The following is a 17,818-nucleotide window of genomic DNA, read 5'->3' as shown; positions in this document are numbered from 1 at the left end:
ATGTCTTATCATTATCCTCCTCTTTATTCATCCACACTATAAGAAACATAGAGTGTAAAGGTGCAGCGGTATAGCCAGCCCAGACTCCTGTTAATCTGCCATTTGTTTCAGAATCATAATCTTCCCCGTTGAATTTGTACAGGGAGCAGCAGGTGGCACATTTTATCTGAAGATCAAATCTGACAAATGCAGGGTTAAGTTTAGTCAAATTATTATTTTGAGTTTTAGTCAGCAACAAATGTAATTCTAATTAAGTCAACTTAATCCATTGTCAGTTTTTTAGTTATTGTAACGAGTTTTTTTATCGAGTTTTATTCAGCAAATATATAACTTTCATGAAAACTATGACAACGTATTTTTGTCAAAGAAAACAAGAGTGTGGATTCTTGTCTCAACTCCCAAGTTCCGATGAGCGTTATTTACAGGCAGATTAACCACTGCAATAATACATGGTCAATATCGAGTTAAAACTAATAAAGCTTACAAAAGTAGGGGAAAGTGGAACAAAAGTGCACGTTTGCTCAGGGGTGATTCATATATTCTCATTTCAAAAAAATATTATTAACAAATCATACATTGTACAGTAACACACAATGTAGTGCTATATTTTTCTGCAAACACACATCCCACATACTGCAATCAACTATTGTTTTTGAGATAAATTAGCCCAATTACATCTAATTTTAACACGAGTGAGCACCAAACTTGTTCTCAGGTCATTTTAACTGACTGCATTGAGTAGTGCCAAACCTCAGCATAGAGGGGGGGTTCTGTACGGCCCACAGACTTCCTGCCTTCCCCTCACCTACAGTTCACCGTGAAATCATTGACGTCGACCTGCTCCAACTCTGTGCAACCCAAAACCTTAACAAGGCAAATTGTACATAATTTTTGTGTTTCTTCTATGGCTTAGTAGAAAAAGCTTCAGCTGTAGTCATCTGGACTCAGTTTGAAAAAATAGACGTTTCGACTCTCATCCAAGAGTCATTGTCAATAACAGAATTTAGGTCGAGAACTCCGATATTAATACTGTTCTGTGGTAAGACCCGCCCATTGGGAGGAGCCTTCCTGAAGTAGAAAGAGTTGTTTGTTTCAACAGAAACTCCCCCTTGTATCTACCGAGCTAGCCTATTCAGAATCTTAATGGGCTATTAGAAACCTCTTTGTCTTTGTGAGACCCTGGCTCAACCACCCTGAGTACCTGATTAGCATCTGAATGTCCTTTACCTTTCCAGGGGTTCAGAATCCCATTATAAATAACAGGAAGATGAAACCTAAGCCCTCCATTTCTGTTTAAAGAAGGTCTTTCTTTTTTAACAAAAATAGCTTCCTTGACTCCTCTTTCAAACCATCTTTTCTCCCTGCTTAAAACCTTCACCTCACCGTCTTCAAACGAGTGATTAGAGGCTTCAAGATGGAGATGCACGGCGCTCTGAGGTCCTGAACTAGTATTTCTTCTGTGCTGATAAAGCCTCTTGTGTAGAGGCTGTTTCGTCTCACCTATGTAACGTTCTTTACAACTTTCTTCACTGCATTGGATCGAATAAACTACATTGCTCTGTTTTTGAGTCGGCAACTTGTCCTTAGGATGAACCAGTTTTTGTCTTAAAGTGTTTCCTGGTTTAAAATAAACAGGGACTTCGTGTTGTCTAAAAATTCTCTGCAGTTTTTCCGACAGGCCAGACACATAAGGGATAGAAACACCCTTCCTTCTCTGTTCAGTTTCCCTTTTGTCCTGCTTCTTGGTTCTCTTCACTCTGTTGAGAGCCCAAGCGGGGTAACCACAGGCTGAGAGGGCATTTCGGACATGTTTTTCCTCTTTCTTCTTGCCCTCTGAGCTGGTGGGCACACCTTGAGCTCTGTGTTGTAAGGTTCTGATCACCCCCAGCTTGTGCTGTAGTGGGTGGTTGGAACCAAAGAGCAGATACTGGTCCGTGTGTGTAGGTTTCCTATATACTTCTATTTGGAGTTTCCCGTCCTCTCCTCTGATCGTGGCCTTTCTTGATTGTTCCACGATCAGAGGAGAGGACGGGAAACTCCAAATAGAAGTATATAGGAAACCTACACACACGGACCAGTATCTGCTCTTTGGTTCCAACCACCCACTACAGCACAAGCTGGGGGTGATCAGAACCTTACAACACAGAGCTCAAGGTGTGCCCACCAGCTCAGAGGGCAAGAAGAAAGAGGAAAAACATGTCCGAAATGCCCTCTCAGCCTGTGGTTACCCCGCTTGGGCTCTCAACAGAGTGAAGAGAACCAAGAAGCAGGACAAAAGGGAAACTGAACAGAGAAGGAAGGGTGTTTCTATCCCTTATGTGTCTGGCCTGTCGGAAAAACTGCAGAGAATTTTTAGACAACACGAAGTCCCTGTTTATTTTAAACCAGGAAACACTTTAAGACAAAAACTGGTTCACCCAAAGGACAAGTTGCCGACTCAAAAACAGAGCAATGTAGTTTATTCGATCCAATGCAGTGAAGAAAGTTGTAAAGAACGTTACATAGGTGAGACGAAACAGCCTCTACACAAGAGGCTTTATCAGCACAGAAGAAATACTAGTTCAGGACCTCAGAGCGCCGTGCATCTCCATCTTGAAGCCTCTAATCACTCGTTTGAAGACGGTGAGGTGAAGGTTTTAAGCAGGGAGAAAAGATGGTTTGAAAGAGGAGTCAAGGAAGCTATTTTTGTTAAAAAAGAAAGACCTTCTTTAAACAGAAATGGAGGGCTTAGGTTTCATCTTCCTGTTATTTATAATGGGATTCTGAACCCCTGGAAAGGTAAAGGACATTCAGATGCTAATCAGGTACTCAGGGTGGTTGAGCCAGGGTCTCACAAAGACAAAGAGGTTTCTAATAGCCCATTAAGATTCTGAATAGGCTAGCTCGGTAGATACAAGGGGGAGTTTCTGTTGAAACAAACAACTCTTTCTACTTCAGGAAGGCTCCTCCCAATGGGCGGGTCTTACCACAGAACAGTATTAATATCGGAGTTCTCGACCTAAATTCTGTTATTGACAATGACTCTTGGATGAGAGTCGAAACGTCTATTTTTTCAAACTGAGTCCAGATGACTACAGCTGAAGCTTTTTCTACTATGGAACACGCCTGGACGAATGAGGGATTACACCGACATATTTCTTCTATGGCTGCAAACTTAACATCAAGAACAAACCACTTTCACATAGGGTTTTATTCAAGTTGGCCTCTGGTATCTGCTGAAAAGTGATACCACGTCACCCATTTTCACTTCTTCAAAACTGACATTTTCATTGAAAGGTATTAAAGACTTGAGTAAAAATGTCCAGGTGGCGTGCCAGTATATAAAGATAAATAATAACTTCATATAATGCATACATGGATCCAGCATGGTACATTTATAAAAAAGTGGGCAAAGCATTTATTTCCTCCTTTATTAAAGAGCCAAAAAAAAAACATAAAGAAAACACTTTTCTCCAGCAATGTCGGAGTTAATACATTCACAGATTTGTTTTACTCTCGTTAATCACACAATCATCTACTGTGCAGCCACAGAAATAGTCCAAAACACCTACTTCAAATAAAGCAGAGGCAAGTGGAGCGGAAATGAATGTTTTCATTTGAAGCAGAACAGATTTGGGTTATTTTTCCTTATTCACTTGAGCTGACATAGACCCTTCCATAGACAACTCTAATAGCTGTCACTAATCAGAATGCCCACTTCAAATTTGCCACACATGTACAATTGTTTTCAGCCTTGTACAAGCATTTAATGTGGAGTCACAAGCCAGTGTATTCTAACAGTTTTAAAAGTCAGAAGAGCGTGTTTTGTCGTTTATATCATAGACTGGACGTATTACAAGGCGGCACTAGATTCCCAACAAACCAAACAAAGCCTTAAACACAAGTGTTTCCATCGTCACATTTTTCCAAGTGCCCATGGTATGTAAATCTAATAACGCGGTCTGTGAATGCACCTAACCACCAGTCACTCTCACCATTGTAGAGAAGGGCATATACAGTGCACACTTTTCTCACTATGACACTGTATAGAACTGTTATATAGGAGGAGAGCCGACAGACGCTTATGACAGTTACCATTTGATGATGTTAGGTTCGTAGCCAGCCGCTTGATGGAGGCTGGGACCAGACCATAATAAGCAAACCACTGAACAGTCTGGGCTTGTGCTGCTCCTAAAGCCAAAGCCTGTAAGTGTCAACCCTCGCACCCAGAGTTCACCAACCGCCTGGCCCCACGACAGCACTACATGGTCCGAGCTTGTTAAAGGTTGGACGACGGAAAAATGACATCAAACCTGCCGCATTTCAGACGTGGATGTGTCACAAATCTAGAAGTGGCAATTAGCTCGGAGCTACAGAGAAAGACCAGGAGCAGAAACAGAGGTGTCATAGGGTTACACCGGCCTCGTGAGCTACAGACTCATTTCAACTTCCATTTAGCACAAAATATCTGGGAGTTACCTTTAATTTATTTTTCCAAGCTGGAAATCCTCTACATTATACTTTCCTCCAGGTTTACTTTAACAGTTCATACCGGGTTTTTATAATGCAGCCGTAGAGTGGACAGTGTCAAGCGAATGAGTTCAGGAAAACTAGTTCTATGACATTGTTCATTAAGTGGAAAACAATAACATTTGAAACATAAAGTGATATTTAGAACAAGGTGAAGAGTTAAGCCAGACACATGGCGCAGCTGCAAAAGAGTTCACGATGCAGTTTTGGACTAGGATGATTTTTTTTGAGTGAAAGAAAGTTGAAGTCATAAAACGCATGGCTTTCAATAATTTGTGTTATTCATTTTCTTTTACCATTAAATCTATTTTAAATTAACTCTAGCCATCCTCTGTCTTCCATCCATCTGTCTTATGTTTTTTATATTATGACTCAAACTCTAGCTTTAGCCAAGACTGTATGGTAATTTCACTTCCTTATTGAAATCGTGACGGTGGATTATGACTTACATCCACTGTCCTGAGTCACGCATCTTTTTCTCTGATGCCATCTCCTTTAAATTTTCACAAACGCCGCTCCATGGCGTTTCCTTCTCACACTTAAAGTATCATTGACAGACACTTAAAACTGACATGGAAAGCCCTACGGTCGTGTAAAAATCAAAAAGCACAGGCATGACCTTGATGTGGTGGTCAAGCAACAGCAAAGCGTCTTCACTGTTGAGCTGTGGTCCTGTAAAATGGTTTTACGGTCCACTTTCTGTGGAAAACAACAGAATTGATGTTTCCAGTCATGGTCAACATCATTGGAACTATTCTTCTAAAACAATTAAAATGCCAAATTTAGGTTCCACATTAGTTTTATTAGAGGAACATATATTTGTAAATATCTTGCACTGATTCAAAGGACAGATACAGAGGCTGGTCTATGGTTTCATGTTTCATGCCTGGACACAATGGCAGTGCATTTTACTCTACAAGCGTGTAAAAGCAGTACTTTGTAGGTACGAGACCCACATAGATGTCGGATTCTATCCCATTTGTTTTCATGCAAGCATAGAGCAAATTTTCCAATAGAAGGTATTAAGTGTTACATATTTTCAATCACCACAACACATCACTTGGGAGATTTTTAATTGCTTGAAGAATTGTCGTCAGGATCCGTGACCTGTTTAGGGCTGAGGGCTACTTCAGGCTTCCAAGTTTTAACCAAATTAGAGGGCCAAAGTGTTTTCTAGAAACAAAGTTGCAAACTTAAGAACGTCCAGGCGAGTCACCCAGGTAGTATGAACTGGCTGATCAAGCACCACTTTTTCTTTTTTATGCAATATAATGTTACGTTATGGTCTGTCTCTTGGAATGGGTCATCTCTGTAGCATCTGCCTCAAACTCACTCAAAAGGAATGTGAGTGTTGTCAGACAAGTGTGAAGACCTTATATCGCAAATCAATAAAAACATTTACAATGGGCTGTTATAAGCTAAAGCTGTATAAAACATACTTGTTTGCAAACGCAATTCCTATGCATGTAGCAATAGAACAGGAGAACTTTAGATCATTCTAAACACATTGCATACCGTCATATTTAAAGCAAGTTAAATCATGAGCTCTTACACAAATACCCAAGAAGGAGACATAATAAAATATAGTTCAGCTTTTATAATGAAACATCAAAATACACTTTCCTTTAACCACATGTTAGTGTCTGGAACATTCATGGCATTTGAATGATTGAACTGGCCAAGAAGTTGTTGTAACTCACAAAAAATAAATGTATTGGTTCACAAATCTCAGGTAAGACAAAAACAAGGACGGTATATATGGACATAGTGTAGTAGACATCCACAATGTGAAAGTCTGCAAATATAAAGCCATTTTCAAATCAAATCTAGGGTAAATGTAGATATTTTGAAATTATATTATTAAAAAATTCTCAAAATTACAAATGTTTTCCATCAAAGACACTGGATAAAATCTGGTGTACTTATAAACTCAAGCGTAATTTGATTGAAGTAACATCCATGCAAGATTCATTTATTCACTGAAACAAAAGCAGGGAGTAATAGTTTTTCACCGAAACTACATAAGAGAAAAATGTGTCCAGGAGCCAAAAGCGTGTGGATTGGAAGGTGGAGTGTCTCCGATTAGCCACATGTTGTTCATTTATCAGACATAAACCTCACACCTAATTTTCACACCTGTAGCTCAGTGTGCTGAAAGGGGAGTCATTCACTCACACACTACACGCGAGCGCGCGGGCAGAGAGCAAGCAGTGGGTTTCCCCTCAGCGCAGACAACATCAGTCAAGTCCAGGGCATGCCGCACATATTTTCACCGCATGTATTATGGCTCGTGCTCTCCCTTATGAACTTGTGTCGTTCAAAGTGTTCTCTATTTGTCATCACCTTATGCAGACTTATGCTCCGCTCATACGTTCAAATGACAGTCGGAGTGCAGGAAATCAGGCCTGCTGTTTCAAAATAAGAGACTGGTTTTACTTAGGTTACTCAAGCAAAAGTATACGATATTATTTTGCATAATATGTCATTTTTAACATATTAAGGCCTCTTGCTTTCAAATTGGAGACCTAGACAAACAGAGAAAACCTGGGAAGCAAGAAACACCCACCGTGCAGAAGAAAAAGTACAAAAGGACACAAACTAATTGTTTATTTACCAAATTTATGAAAACCAGGTCTCAGTAGTAAAGAGTGCTACTAAAACAAAGACAAATGTCAATGATAATAAGGATTGAGAAAGGAAACACTTATGTTTTGCCAACTCAGCTCTACAAATACAAAAGGTTTAGCTTCGCAGATGGAGACAAAACAGTTGAGACAGAAAGCAAAACAAAACTCCCAGAGCTAGTATTTCTGTAGGCCTAAATCTGTCAAGTGTGGAGTTCCCCTACAAAGTTCTACCTCATTAACCCTTTAACAAGATACAAGCTCGTGCCCCTGCGGCCCGGCGCTGCAGCAGGGAGATCTGAGGTGAGCGCCAGGGTCAAAAGTGGACGGCTCCACAGGGGACCGATGGCAAAGACCTGGGCTCACTTTCACACATGCTGTTTGTCACTAAACCCCCAAACATCAAAGACCTATTTTTCTAACCCTCAAAAGGTGGCCTGGATCCAATATTGACGCTAGGGCTGTGACGGGAAACTAACACAAATTCACTTGTTTTCAACAAAGTCTGTTTCCTATGAGTCAGTTGGATGCACAGCCACTGGATTCATGGTGGTGAAATGACTTAAACCACTACGGAAAACATTATCTACAGACCATCAGTGATTAATAACAGTAATAAGTCTCTCCTACAACAATCTCCATCCTTTAGAGACAGTAGCAAATAAATCTGGTACAAAAACCTTCAAAGAGTTAATTTGAGGTGTTGAAAAAGTGACTATTAACAGCACACGGCAGCCTGGCCTGTTTAGCAGGTGTCAAAGTGCTGGTCTGAGCGCCTTCAGCACCTGAACACTGGCACTGCCAGGACTAAACCAGAGCAGACTGCTGGCTCCTAGTTCAACCCACATGAGAATGAGTATTTCCTCCAATGCCAATTGAGAAAGGTTTGAATTAGAGATCTTTCAACACAGTGAAAACCAGCTTTTTTACTACTGACTGAATTCATATACAAGTCATCTTCTGATACAAACACTTCAGGAATGATATGATGGAAGATAAGACTAAAATAACAATAGATAAGGATTAAAATACATTTTTGATGAAGATCCAGGGAACGGCAGTTTCACTTCATCTGTAGGTAGCTGCTATTAGTTATAATACCACATGTTTGGACACAATGGACAAAACATTGTTAATGATTAACTCACAGTACCTATAGTTCCTCTCATGCATATGTATGTGGGGATGATGATAACCAGCCCCAAATTGTCCATGACACTCCATGTCCATTACTGCACCAAGGCAGTACCATCTCTGAAGCCATTAGGTGGTAAACATGTAAACTACAAGTGACCCCTGTCCACAGATACCCATTAGTTATGACTTATGCTGGTGACAGCTGTTTACATTACTTAAGCCGCAACTCCTGGCCCCAGTCCAAATAAAATAATATCCAGTTCAGGGTGAGCCAAAATGTAATGTAAGTGCAAAACTACAAGAAAAATGAGTCAAGAATGTTGAAATGCTAATGGACTTTCACACAATTATGCCTTCACTTCTGACACAGTATTCTTTTGTGTGGTCTTAATTTAAAAGCATGATTAACCTTTTAATACAAATAGAAAGCCTCCATATTGTCCCGTTTGATGAATCAGAAAATAATGCATCACTCTAGTTGAATAAATCATAACTTATTACTCAGACATTTTGACTATAATAGGACATTTATTTGTGTTTTGATGTGTGCATCCTTGTGCTGGGAGATCTGTGGCCGGCAGCAGGAGCAGGGAGGGAAACCACGCCGGAGTTTATAATGCAGACGAAACATGTACACAGCACAACAACAGCTATACGACCACAGTGGCATGAAGACCGGCCACTTATGCGCTATACAACAGCAAACAAGGCTAGCTTTAACTCTGAGGAAAACCCTGGGCTCAGAAAAGGAAATTGCAATTTAAATGCAGCCCACAAAGACAAGCAAAATCGTTAAATGCACTGGGTGGTGTCATGCCGCAGCCTAAAAACAATGCAGGCGTTTTAAGATATACTCAGAAATGAAGGAATTAAATCATTTTGGGTTTTAGAACACTGGCATATATGCCTTTATCTTTAATATCTGCCTTAAAATTGCTCCAAAATCTATACTAGAACGCTGGTGAAACACTATGAAGCACCTTGAGGCTGTGCAGCAAGATATGAAACTAATCATTAGAAAGAAAGAAATAATACAACTTAATCATGGTGTGTGGGCAATTTCTTAGAAGGCTGTTGTTGTGTGTAAAGGCTGTTTTCCACATTGGTGAATCTGGTCAGAAGACTATAGACTGACAGACAGGGGACAGTCAGAACATGTCATTTCAATGGCTGTAGTGTTATTTCCAGTGGTCAGTCGGGTGTCACATGCAAGATGAAGCTGGAAGAACTGGCAGAGGTAGAATGGAAAATTGTACCCAGTGGTATAATGCATGTTCAAAGACATGTCCTGTGCATTTTCCACACTGAAGGAAAGTTAAGCCGAGACAGACCTGCATGGAGTTCACTGCAGGGCGAGGCTGAGGACACTGGGGCTTTCTGATCCTACAGGTTATACACATACGAGTGATTTGTGTAGGAGCCTGAACAACTCTGACAGCACAACTAATACACTTTGCTGCTTCCAGGCTAAACATTGTACAGTGGAGCATCCATTACAAGATTGATCTCCAAACGTATGACTTACCTCTGATAACAGACAAACGCACGTCACTTTTAATCATAGCACAACTGATCTGCACAGCCTCTCTTGCAATGCCTTTGCCGCCCTCTGCTCTTACTATTGTGACCACATAAATCAACAAGGTATGACCCTGCGAGACCTCTTAACATCTGACATGCACGCTATGCAGCCTTCTGTGTCCCCCCTGCACTCTCCACTGAGGGAGTCAGAGAGACAATGAGCTCAACTCACCGGAGCCCGAAAATGACTCCCAGCCCTGTCCCTGATTAAAAACACACCAGGAGCTTCTGCACTGCGCCGGCCCCCCCCTCACACCACAAGCATCAGGATGGGCCTCATCACAGCTCCAACCCACTGCAGCATTCAGAGCTCTTGTCCCAGCGAGTCCAACTCTGTCTACGGTGCCCAATTACCAATATCAAACCCAGGCTTTGCCAAAACCATAACAAAGCCATAACAAAGCTGTTATGCTGAGGGTTTTCTATAGTGGCACATACACAGAGAGTGGCTCTCAATTATTACATTTCAACAGGTTAGACTTTCACATACAATTGAGCTACCATAGGTAAATGTTCATTTTGCATAGGTTTAGTGTTATTGCAATAAAAAAATGTAATAAAAATGTAATCGGATACTAAGGATAAGGCCCAATACCACAATTATAATTAAAAACACCTTCCATGTGAATCAGAATTTTCAATATAAAAAAATGTTTCTTTAATATCACAATGTGTTATTCTTAAACTACTACTACTACTGTACTATATTACAACAGGAAAGTCCTATTTATGTTATTGTTTAGTATTGATACACTTACAAAGTACAAAATAGAATCTAGTTTTGATACTAGTTTATAGGGCTGCATGTATTAATCAACTAATCGTAATTAGTAAACTATAAAAGAAAATATCATAGTCATATTTCAATAATGTTATCTGGACTATACAGACTCTAAAGACACATAATACACATCAGATTTTGTTCAATACGTTCTCCATCTGGAAACCTTCAGTCATCATATTTCACCATCATCATTTTGTTGATAATGTTATTAGAAATAAACGGTTTGACTAATCAAAAAAATAATCGCTGACGAGTCGACTACTAAAATGACCATTAGCAGTATCCACTAGTTTCAATATTGATAAGTATCTGTCTATTGATTCTGACAACCCTCCATCAGTAATGACAAAGTGACTTCCGGAGACGTCATAAACAGATGCTGAAATAAAGTCCAAACAGAGCAAAATCCACACTAAAAATCCAGTATTTCTCAACAAGCAATTAACACAATGACCCTCTTTATGTCATTCAGTGGTCTATATGGTCTAGTTTAGTCATTTCTTCACATTTGTGTATTAGAATTCCAATCAAGATGCCGTCAATGTAGGTAACAGCGGGGGGCACACAACCGTTTGTCCACAGTTGAACCAAAAATTACAGACAAGCTTCAGTAGGAGGCTTTATTGCATCTTGAGTAGCTCACTTCCTCTCCATATACCAAAGGCTGCGCACGCTGGGCCTGATTTTGATGTGGCATGTAAGCATAATTACAGGTCCCATAAAAAGAGTAGGGGTGGGGGGTAGTCCATCTGTCGAGTGTTAGGGGGTGGGCACGGCAGTAACAGTGGTACCTCGCGTCTCCATATCGTTAGAAAGGCAGCACATTGGGGGTAAAAACAGACCTGAATTTGAGCCACACCAAAGCATAGAGTGGAAGTTTATTCGAGCACACATCAGTGAATTTTCTCCAGGGGATCTCTTTGGGTTTCACATTTCCAGGCCGTAATCGATGCAAAATGGGTACAAGTCGGCTCGCACACTGACTTTGCAAAACAAGAGCAGTAATGGTACAGACAAAGTATGAGCTCTCAGATGTCAAATGATTCAGCTAGTAAAAACACCAACCCAACTGCATCCTTATTATTGCCTCGAAAAAGTCCCTCACCCCAAAGTGTTAAAGCGATATTAATACGGTGTGTAACGTGCTGGAGGTGCATTCATTCCAAAATCCTTCCTTTGTCATTTTATTTTATGCTTGCCAATTAAAAGTAATTCTAACATTAGACTTCTTTTCTTTTTTTACATAGAAACTTGTGAGAATCAACAAAATAAGTGAGTATTATTTTGTGGCTCTATAAAAACCTCATTAAGATGTATAGTTTTCCAGTATTTAGCATTTTAAGCGTACAAAAGGTGAAGATCCCAAAATCGCCCAATCATTCAATAAGGACATCACTGAGCGTTTCCCCAGATTTCAGAATGATGTTGGTATTACTGACAGTACAATTTACATTTTACTATAAAAATGTCCATAATCTGGAATACCTTGATCAGTGCATCTCTAACAAACCAGTGTGCTCTACCTGCAGGTTACAGAAGGACGGGCAGTATAAAACCAAAGAGAATAAAGATCAGGAACACTATCCCCTAAAATACAAGGCAAACCACCCATCATTTCCTTCAATGTCACTGTATTCTGGAGTTGTGACAAGGTACTGAAATAGTTCCCCATCTCTCTCTCTCTGACAAAAAAACAAAGAAAAGCGAGCCAGCTCATCCCTGAATGTCACATGGGAAAGAAAGAATCCCTGTGTGGTTCTCGCCAGTAGAAAGTTCATGCCACTGCTTGTTTTTTCCTCTGGTGGGCTTTCCGAGTGGGGTAGCATGGCACGAGCACACTGAGGCGCCTTTCAGCAGACACATCTGATACCGCTGTGACTTGGAGCAGGAGTCTCACTACAGGCCGGGATCGACATGCATGGGTTAGTGGGTCAAACAAGGAGCTAGTCTTTCTCCAGCAGGGTCAGACTAATGTGATTTATCAATACAGCGTGTGTATAGGAGTATCATTGTTTCTAATGGACATGCACAAGCGAGATTGGTGATTGGCGAGATGTGGAAGAGGGTGTTTGCTAACATGAGTCGTATTTGGGAAACGTGCAAGATTTATTTTGACCCACCTTACACACGTACTGTAGTATTCATGCACAAATCTAGATTCTGTAGAGAAATTATATCTATAAAGAAATCCAACCAGTTGTGTCGCCTATTTTGATATTAAGTACATTAGTTGATAACTTTGCATTTGAATTTAATTACAGTATTAAATAAAGCATTACCCTCATATCATTTATATGTATTTTTATGTGTTTTTTTTTTTCAATTGCATTAGTATTTTTAAATTTTTAACCATTTTTAAGCACTTTATTTGAGCTATGATGTCCTATTCTTATCCACGCTTATTTTATGATAATTAAATAAAGTGATGAGATACTACTGTGTACAAATAGGAAGGTCTCAGGAAGGAAAACGGCTCTAATGTACAAGCCCACAATGTTATTTTATTTTTGTCTTGGGAGAGCAAAGACACAGAGCCCTGTTTCTCGACGCCGGAGATCGCAGCTCAGGTCAACTCTCAGCTCTCTCTAATCCCTCTCAGGTGATGCCGTTCACATTCAGCCTTTTCCAGCTGATCTGCTTAAATATGCCTTCCTCATCCTCTAAAACGCCCCCAATCCCACCACTATCCCAACTTTCCCCCCCTGACCAGATATTAGAGGGGAAAAAAAGATAGCCAAGAACACGGTTGCCTGTCAAACGTGAGATTGTTTTTCAACATTCTGAGCGATCAATCTCTGGACAGCCCTGGCACAGAGACAACACGTGGCCCGTAAAGCTGGGGTCTAATGGAATAAAACAGTCATGATCCAGTGCTCCCATCACCTGGATTAGAGGCGCATCATGTGAGAAAGCCTTGTTAACAGACATGCCATCTTCGTAAGGCCTTTTCACATTTTCCGAAAGGCAAAAGTGGCAAAAGGCAGCTTCGTGGAGTGTTCCCCCTCTCCTCCCCGTTAGGCACTTAATCAGCGTATTATATTGCACTCACATAGCGTGGTCCAACATTAACACTTACACCCTCAAACCTGGGACTTTGTGCAGAGCTTTGGTGGACGACACAACGTGATTTCCAGAACTCAAAAAATACAGACGCCCTGTGCAAACTGAACTGACTTTTTTCCCACCTGATGATGGCACTAAGGACAGGGGATGGAGCCTTTTTGCCTGTTTGTCCTATGCCTATTTCTTTTTTCTAAGTTATTTGAAGCTGATGGGATGAGTAATAAAAAGGAAATTTAATTAGGTGTTCAATAAGCCCTGTTTTTTTAGTTTTTTTTTGTTCTCAACAATCATTGCAGTGAATCCGCAAATTTAACATTTAGGCAATTCTATGACATTGTGAAAAATAATTAATATTAAGAACCATGAAATGATGAATATAGTACGCAGCCGTGTAACAGACTGTGCAAAATGTCAAGGATCTCTGACCTCATTGCCCACGCCCTATACATTTCATCTAATCACTTTTGTCCTGCAAACCATTGGAGAATGCGGAGTGCAGTAATGGATTACACACTTGCAAATGATCTTAAACAAGACGTTTCCTATTGGGAATTGAATGTTGGCTTTGCTGTCTCAGGCGACACACATGTGGTGGAGTTAACGGTATCACATGGCAACTTTTCACCACTTCAACTGCTATTACGTACCCATTACCTGTTCAAACATCTGGAGGCCCACAGCTTATTTCTACTCCTCCAGGCATCATTTGCTACTCAAGCCTGATTTTATGTAGTCAGCAGGTGGCATCATTAGCCAGAAAATAAAAATGAAAGTTATACCCTGGATATCACGGCAAGGCACATTGGCATAACATATTTTTTCCTCATGGGAAGGGTAAGGGGTAAAGAGGTGCAAATTTAATACATTTTGTCATACAGATTAAATTAAAAAATACACCTACATAAGATGACCACAAGCAAATGAGAGGTTAGGTCGTGCCATGACAAGACAAGATCTGTCCTCAAAACCACACGGTGATCACAATCTTCTCCACTTTTTCCCCTTCTTTCAGACATTTTCTAATTGCATCGACAGGCCAGGACACATAACACGCAAGCAAACCATAAATGCTTACTTATGCATGTAAAAGGTAATTTATATTGTGTTTTGCTACATGTAAAACATAACCAAATAGAGGCCAAATTGAATTTTTCGGATGTGTCTGGGTCTCAACACTCCTGAATGGTTTGGATAGCTCCCTGACAGACTGTATATAAAGCTGTCACAGAAACCTTGAGGGCTTGAAACTATTCAAGCATTTCTGGAGCTTTTGGACAATGGATCCCTTACACATGCTTCTTTCAATATAGCCATGATAAATAAAGGAAGTAAGCAAATACCAAAAACCCCTTGGCTGACTGCCACTACTTTGCAAGAATGGCACTTTTGGCCCAAACGTTTGCAGCAAGCACACAAATATGTACAGAGAGCGCGCAGTCAAAAGTAAAACCTGTACACTTTTTCAATGGATTACTTTGACAAGTGTAACATCCATTCACATAACACGCTGAAACAATGTAAAGCTTATGTGGTACTCAGCCTAAAGCTCTTGAGGTCAAACGTATAAGTTAACCTCTTGATCTTATTCCTAGTGGTATAAGCACTCCTTTTTGCCTTACACTTTCCCCTTTCACACAACCTGGCTCCTCAAACACACAGAAACTCCAACGCTGCCTCCAAAATACCAGCCTACGTGCGTTCCAAAAAAGGAAGCAAGAAAATGGACTTAAATGCTGCACAAGATCACACAGAGAAATGCACAGAGGGGCTGAAAATTGTGTGTGTGCCAATACCTCGCAGTGACTGGCTGATTATTTGCAGATGGGCAGCGGAGGGCTTACAGAGTGTGGAGGTTCCCCCTGGCACGCAGCACATGTGATTAAATCTGTGATTGCCTTACAATTTACAAGACCCCCTCCTACTCCCCTGACTTCTCTCCTGTACTGTAACTTCTGTGTATTGGTTACCATTACTACCCACTAATGGTCTACACACCAGTCTGGTCTCACGGCCCCTCTGAGGATTTGTATGTTATGTCACTGATCTGATCAGGTCTCAGCAGAGAGAGAGGGGGTAACTTTCCTAATCCCGCTGTCTCTCCATTCATTCCTGTGTATTTACAAAAGGGCTGATCTCCCCCAAAACTGCCTATATCCTCTCCTATACTGAGCGGTGATTGTCATGCAGATACCCCTCCCAACTCTTCACAGCGGTTATGAGATCAATTAAAAGCAGCTTAACTGAGGCTGGAGGGCTGATCTGCAACTTATAAATGAAAAGAAGTGACTTCAGTATCAATTTATCCGAGGACTTTTCCTTCACGCAAACAGCGGCGTTTATCAGTTTCACGTGGAAATAAAACAGGGCGTCTTTTGTTGGCCACTTTGGGACCATAATATCAAATACCACAGTTTATTGTTGAATGTAATAAGATGGTTTGAGACAAGCGGCCAATTTCCTATTAATTCTGACAAATGCGCCCGTTGCCAATTTTACGCACGCTTTACGCATTAAACTCGGGTCTTTAAAACATCTGTGAGAGGAACTGTGAGGACGCTGACATATAACGTGCTGAAAGTATGAATTATGGAGCGCTTTCATCAACCCTGGAGATGCGGGGTGCGCTCTGAGATGCCCGTGCAGAGGCTGACCCGTCCATCTGTTAGGCCAGTGTCTGCGGCCGGTGCGCGTGTGTTTAACCTCGTGTTACCTCTTTTGTTTCGTCTCCAGCGGGGCGAAGGCGCCTGACAGTTGCTGTACTCCATACAGTTCAATACGATCAGGGCAAAAGAGAAGAGTCGAAACTGCATCTGGCCGGCGGTGTCGTTGTTCGGACTCCGGTAAAGAAAAACGAGGACGGGTTTTTTTCGGGGCTGGTGCGGATGCTTTGGCTTTGGCGGAATTTGTCAACGTCCACCTCCAGTTTCCTTCTCCTCAAATGTGTCAAACATCAGACGAGATGCGACATGATAACACGTCGCCCGTTGGGATCATTTTATGAAGCGCTCCCCAAAAACGCCGCCTTCAATCAGCAGAAAGGCGCTACTTTGTGATGCGCTAAGAGAAGGAGGAAAAGAGCAGGTTATTGTGGCACAAGTTGAAACAATACCGTCCTAAACAGTGATGAGTGTCAAGACTAAAGCGGAGTTCATGGCTCTTATATCTGTGCAAATGTGCAGAAAAGAGTCTCGCGTACCGCTCACACGCCGCCTCCAAAAAACACGAGCGCGTGTAAAGTCACCGAAACTGTTCCTTTGAGGGAAAGCAAAGCCGTCAACTTGCATGAAATAAAGTACTTTTACGTTCCCTCGGAGTGCAAGTGCGGCTCGGAGACATGCAGCATCCCTTCTATTCGCGGGACAAACTTGGGTCTTCGGCAGAGTCGCCTACAAGAGAGGTCCGGAGGATGAGAAAAGGATTTCCCCTTTGAGAAGGTTAAAATCCTCGCATGTCCCGGCTCACACGGGTCCGGTCCGTGTCCTGTAGTAGTGGCTAAAGTAACTCACGTGTGGAGAGTGTTGCTGCTGCTGCTGCCGCGGAGACTGAGCGATGACTGACTCCAGACTGGTCCTGATGCTTGCTGCTCTTTCTCATATAGCGCGGCGCACATGTCACGTGTGCACGCTCTTTCGGTTTGACTTGCTCCCCGCGCGAGCTGTTGAAGAAGATGTCATTTATTCACCTCCTTATTGCCACATCCACCTACTCCACTTCATCACGTCCTAGTGCGGTCGAGTCCAGGTGTAAAAACACGTTTGGAAAAGTTTCTGATACATTAGTAAAGCCACTGGTATTGATTTGGTGTCGTTAAATTTAGCCAACATTCAAGACATATTCCCCATCAAGTCAATATCGTTGTCCTGGCTTCTCATTTTAATTTAGCCGATGATGGCCATTATAGATAATTGAATTGCGCCCAAGTGCAATTAGTTGAATAATGTGCGTAATGAGGGGTGCCCACAAGACGACCTTCTCGTCACGCCACCGGCCCCCACCTTTCCTTTCAGAACTCAATACCTACTTACAGGGGCAGAATTGATCACACTACTTTAATTAATTCTATTCAGCAGCGGAAAGTGATGCACTTTAACAGCCATGCTTACTCATAACGCGGTACTTG

At 41.4% G+C, this 17,818-nt stretch overlaps 1 protein-coding gene across 1 annotated transcript in view; it reads right to left on the bottom strand.

The window, feature by feature from the left end:
* The window catches only part of rspo2 (R-spondin 2), a 54,646-nt gene extending 38,104 nt beyond the window's left edge, over positions 1–16,542 (bottom strand). Inside the window, exon 1 of the mRNA XM_072461067.1 lies at positions 16,409–16,542. Coding sequence (XP_072317168.1) covers positions 16,409–16,508 — 100 coding nt within the window. The 5' untranslated portion in view covers positions 16,509–16,542. The remainder of the gene's footprint in view (positions 1–16,408) is intronic.
* Between the last annotated feature and the right edge of the window lie 1,276 nt (positions 16,543–17,818).

This window comes from Eucyclogobius newberryi, unplaced genomic scaffold, assembly GCF_026437365.1.
Source record: "Eucyclogobius newberryi isolate DKJ021-1_F unplaced genomic scaffold, fEucNew1.0.hap1 SCAF_3, whole genome shotgun sequence".
Taxonomy (NCBI): domain Eukaryota; kingdom Metazoa; phylum Chordata; class Actinopteri; order Gobiiformes; family Gobiidae; genus Eucyclogobius; species Eucyclogobius newberryi.
Note: the sequence above shows the minus strand (reverse complement) of the source record. Positions and strands in the feature narration are given on the sequence as shown.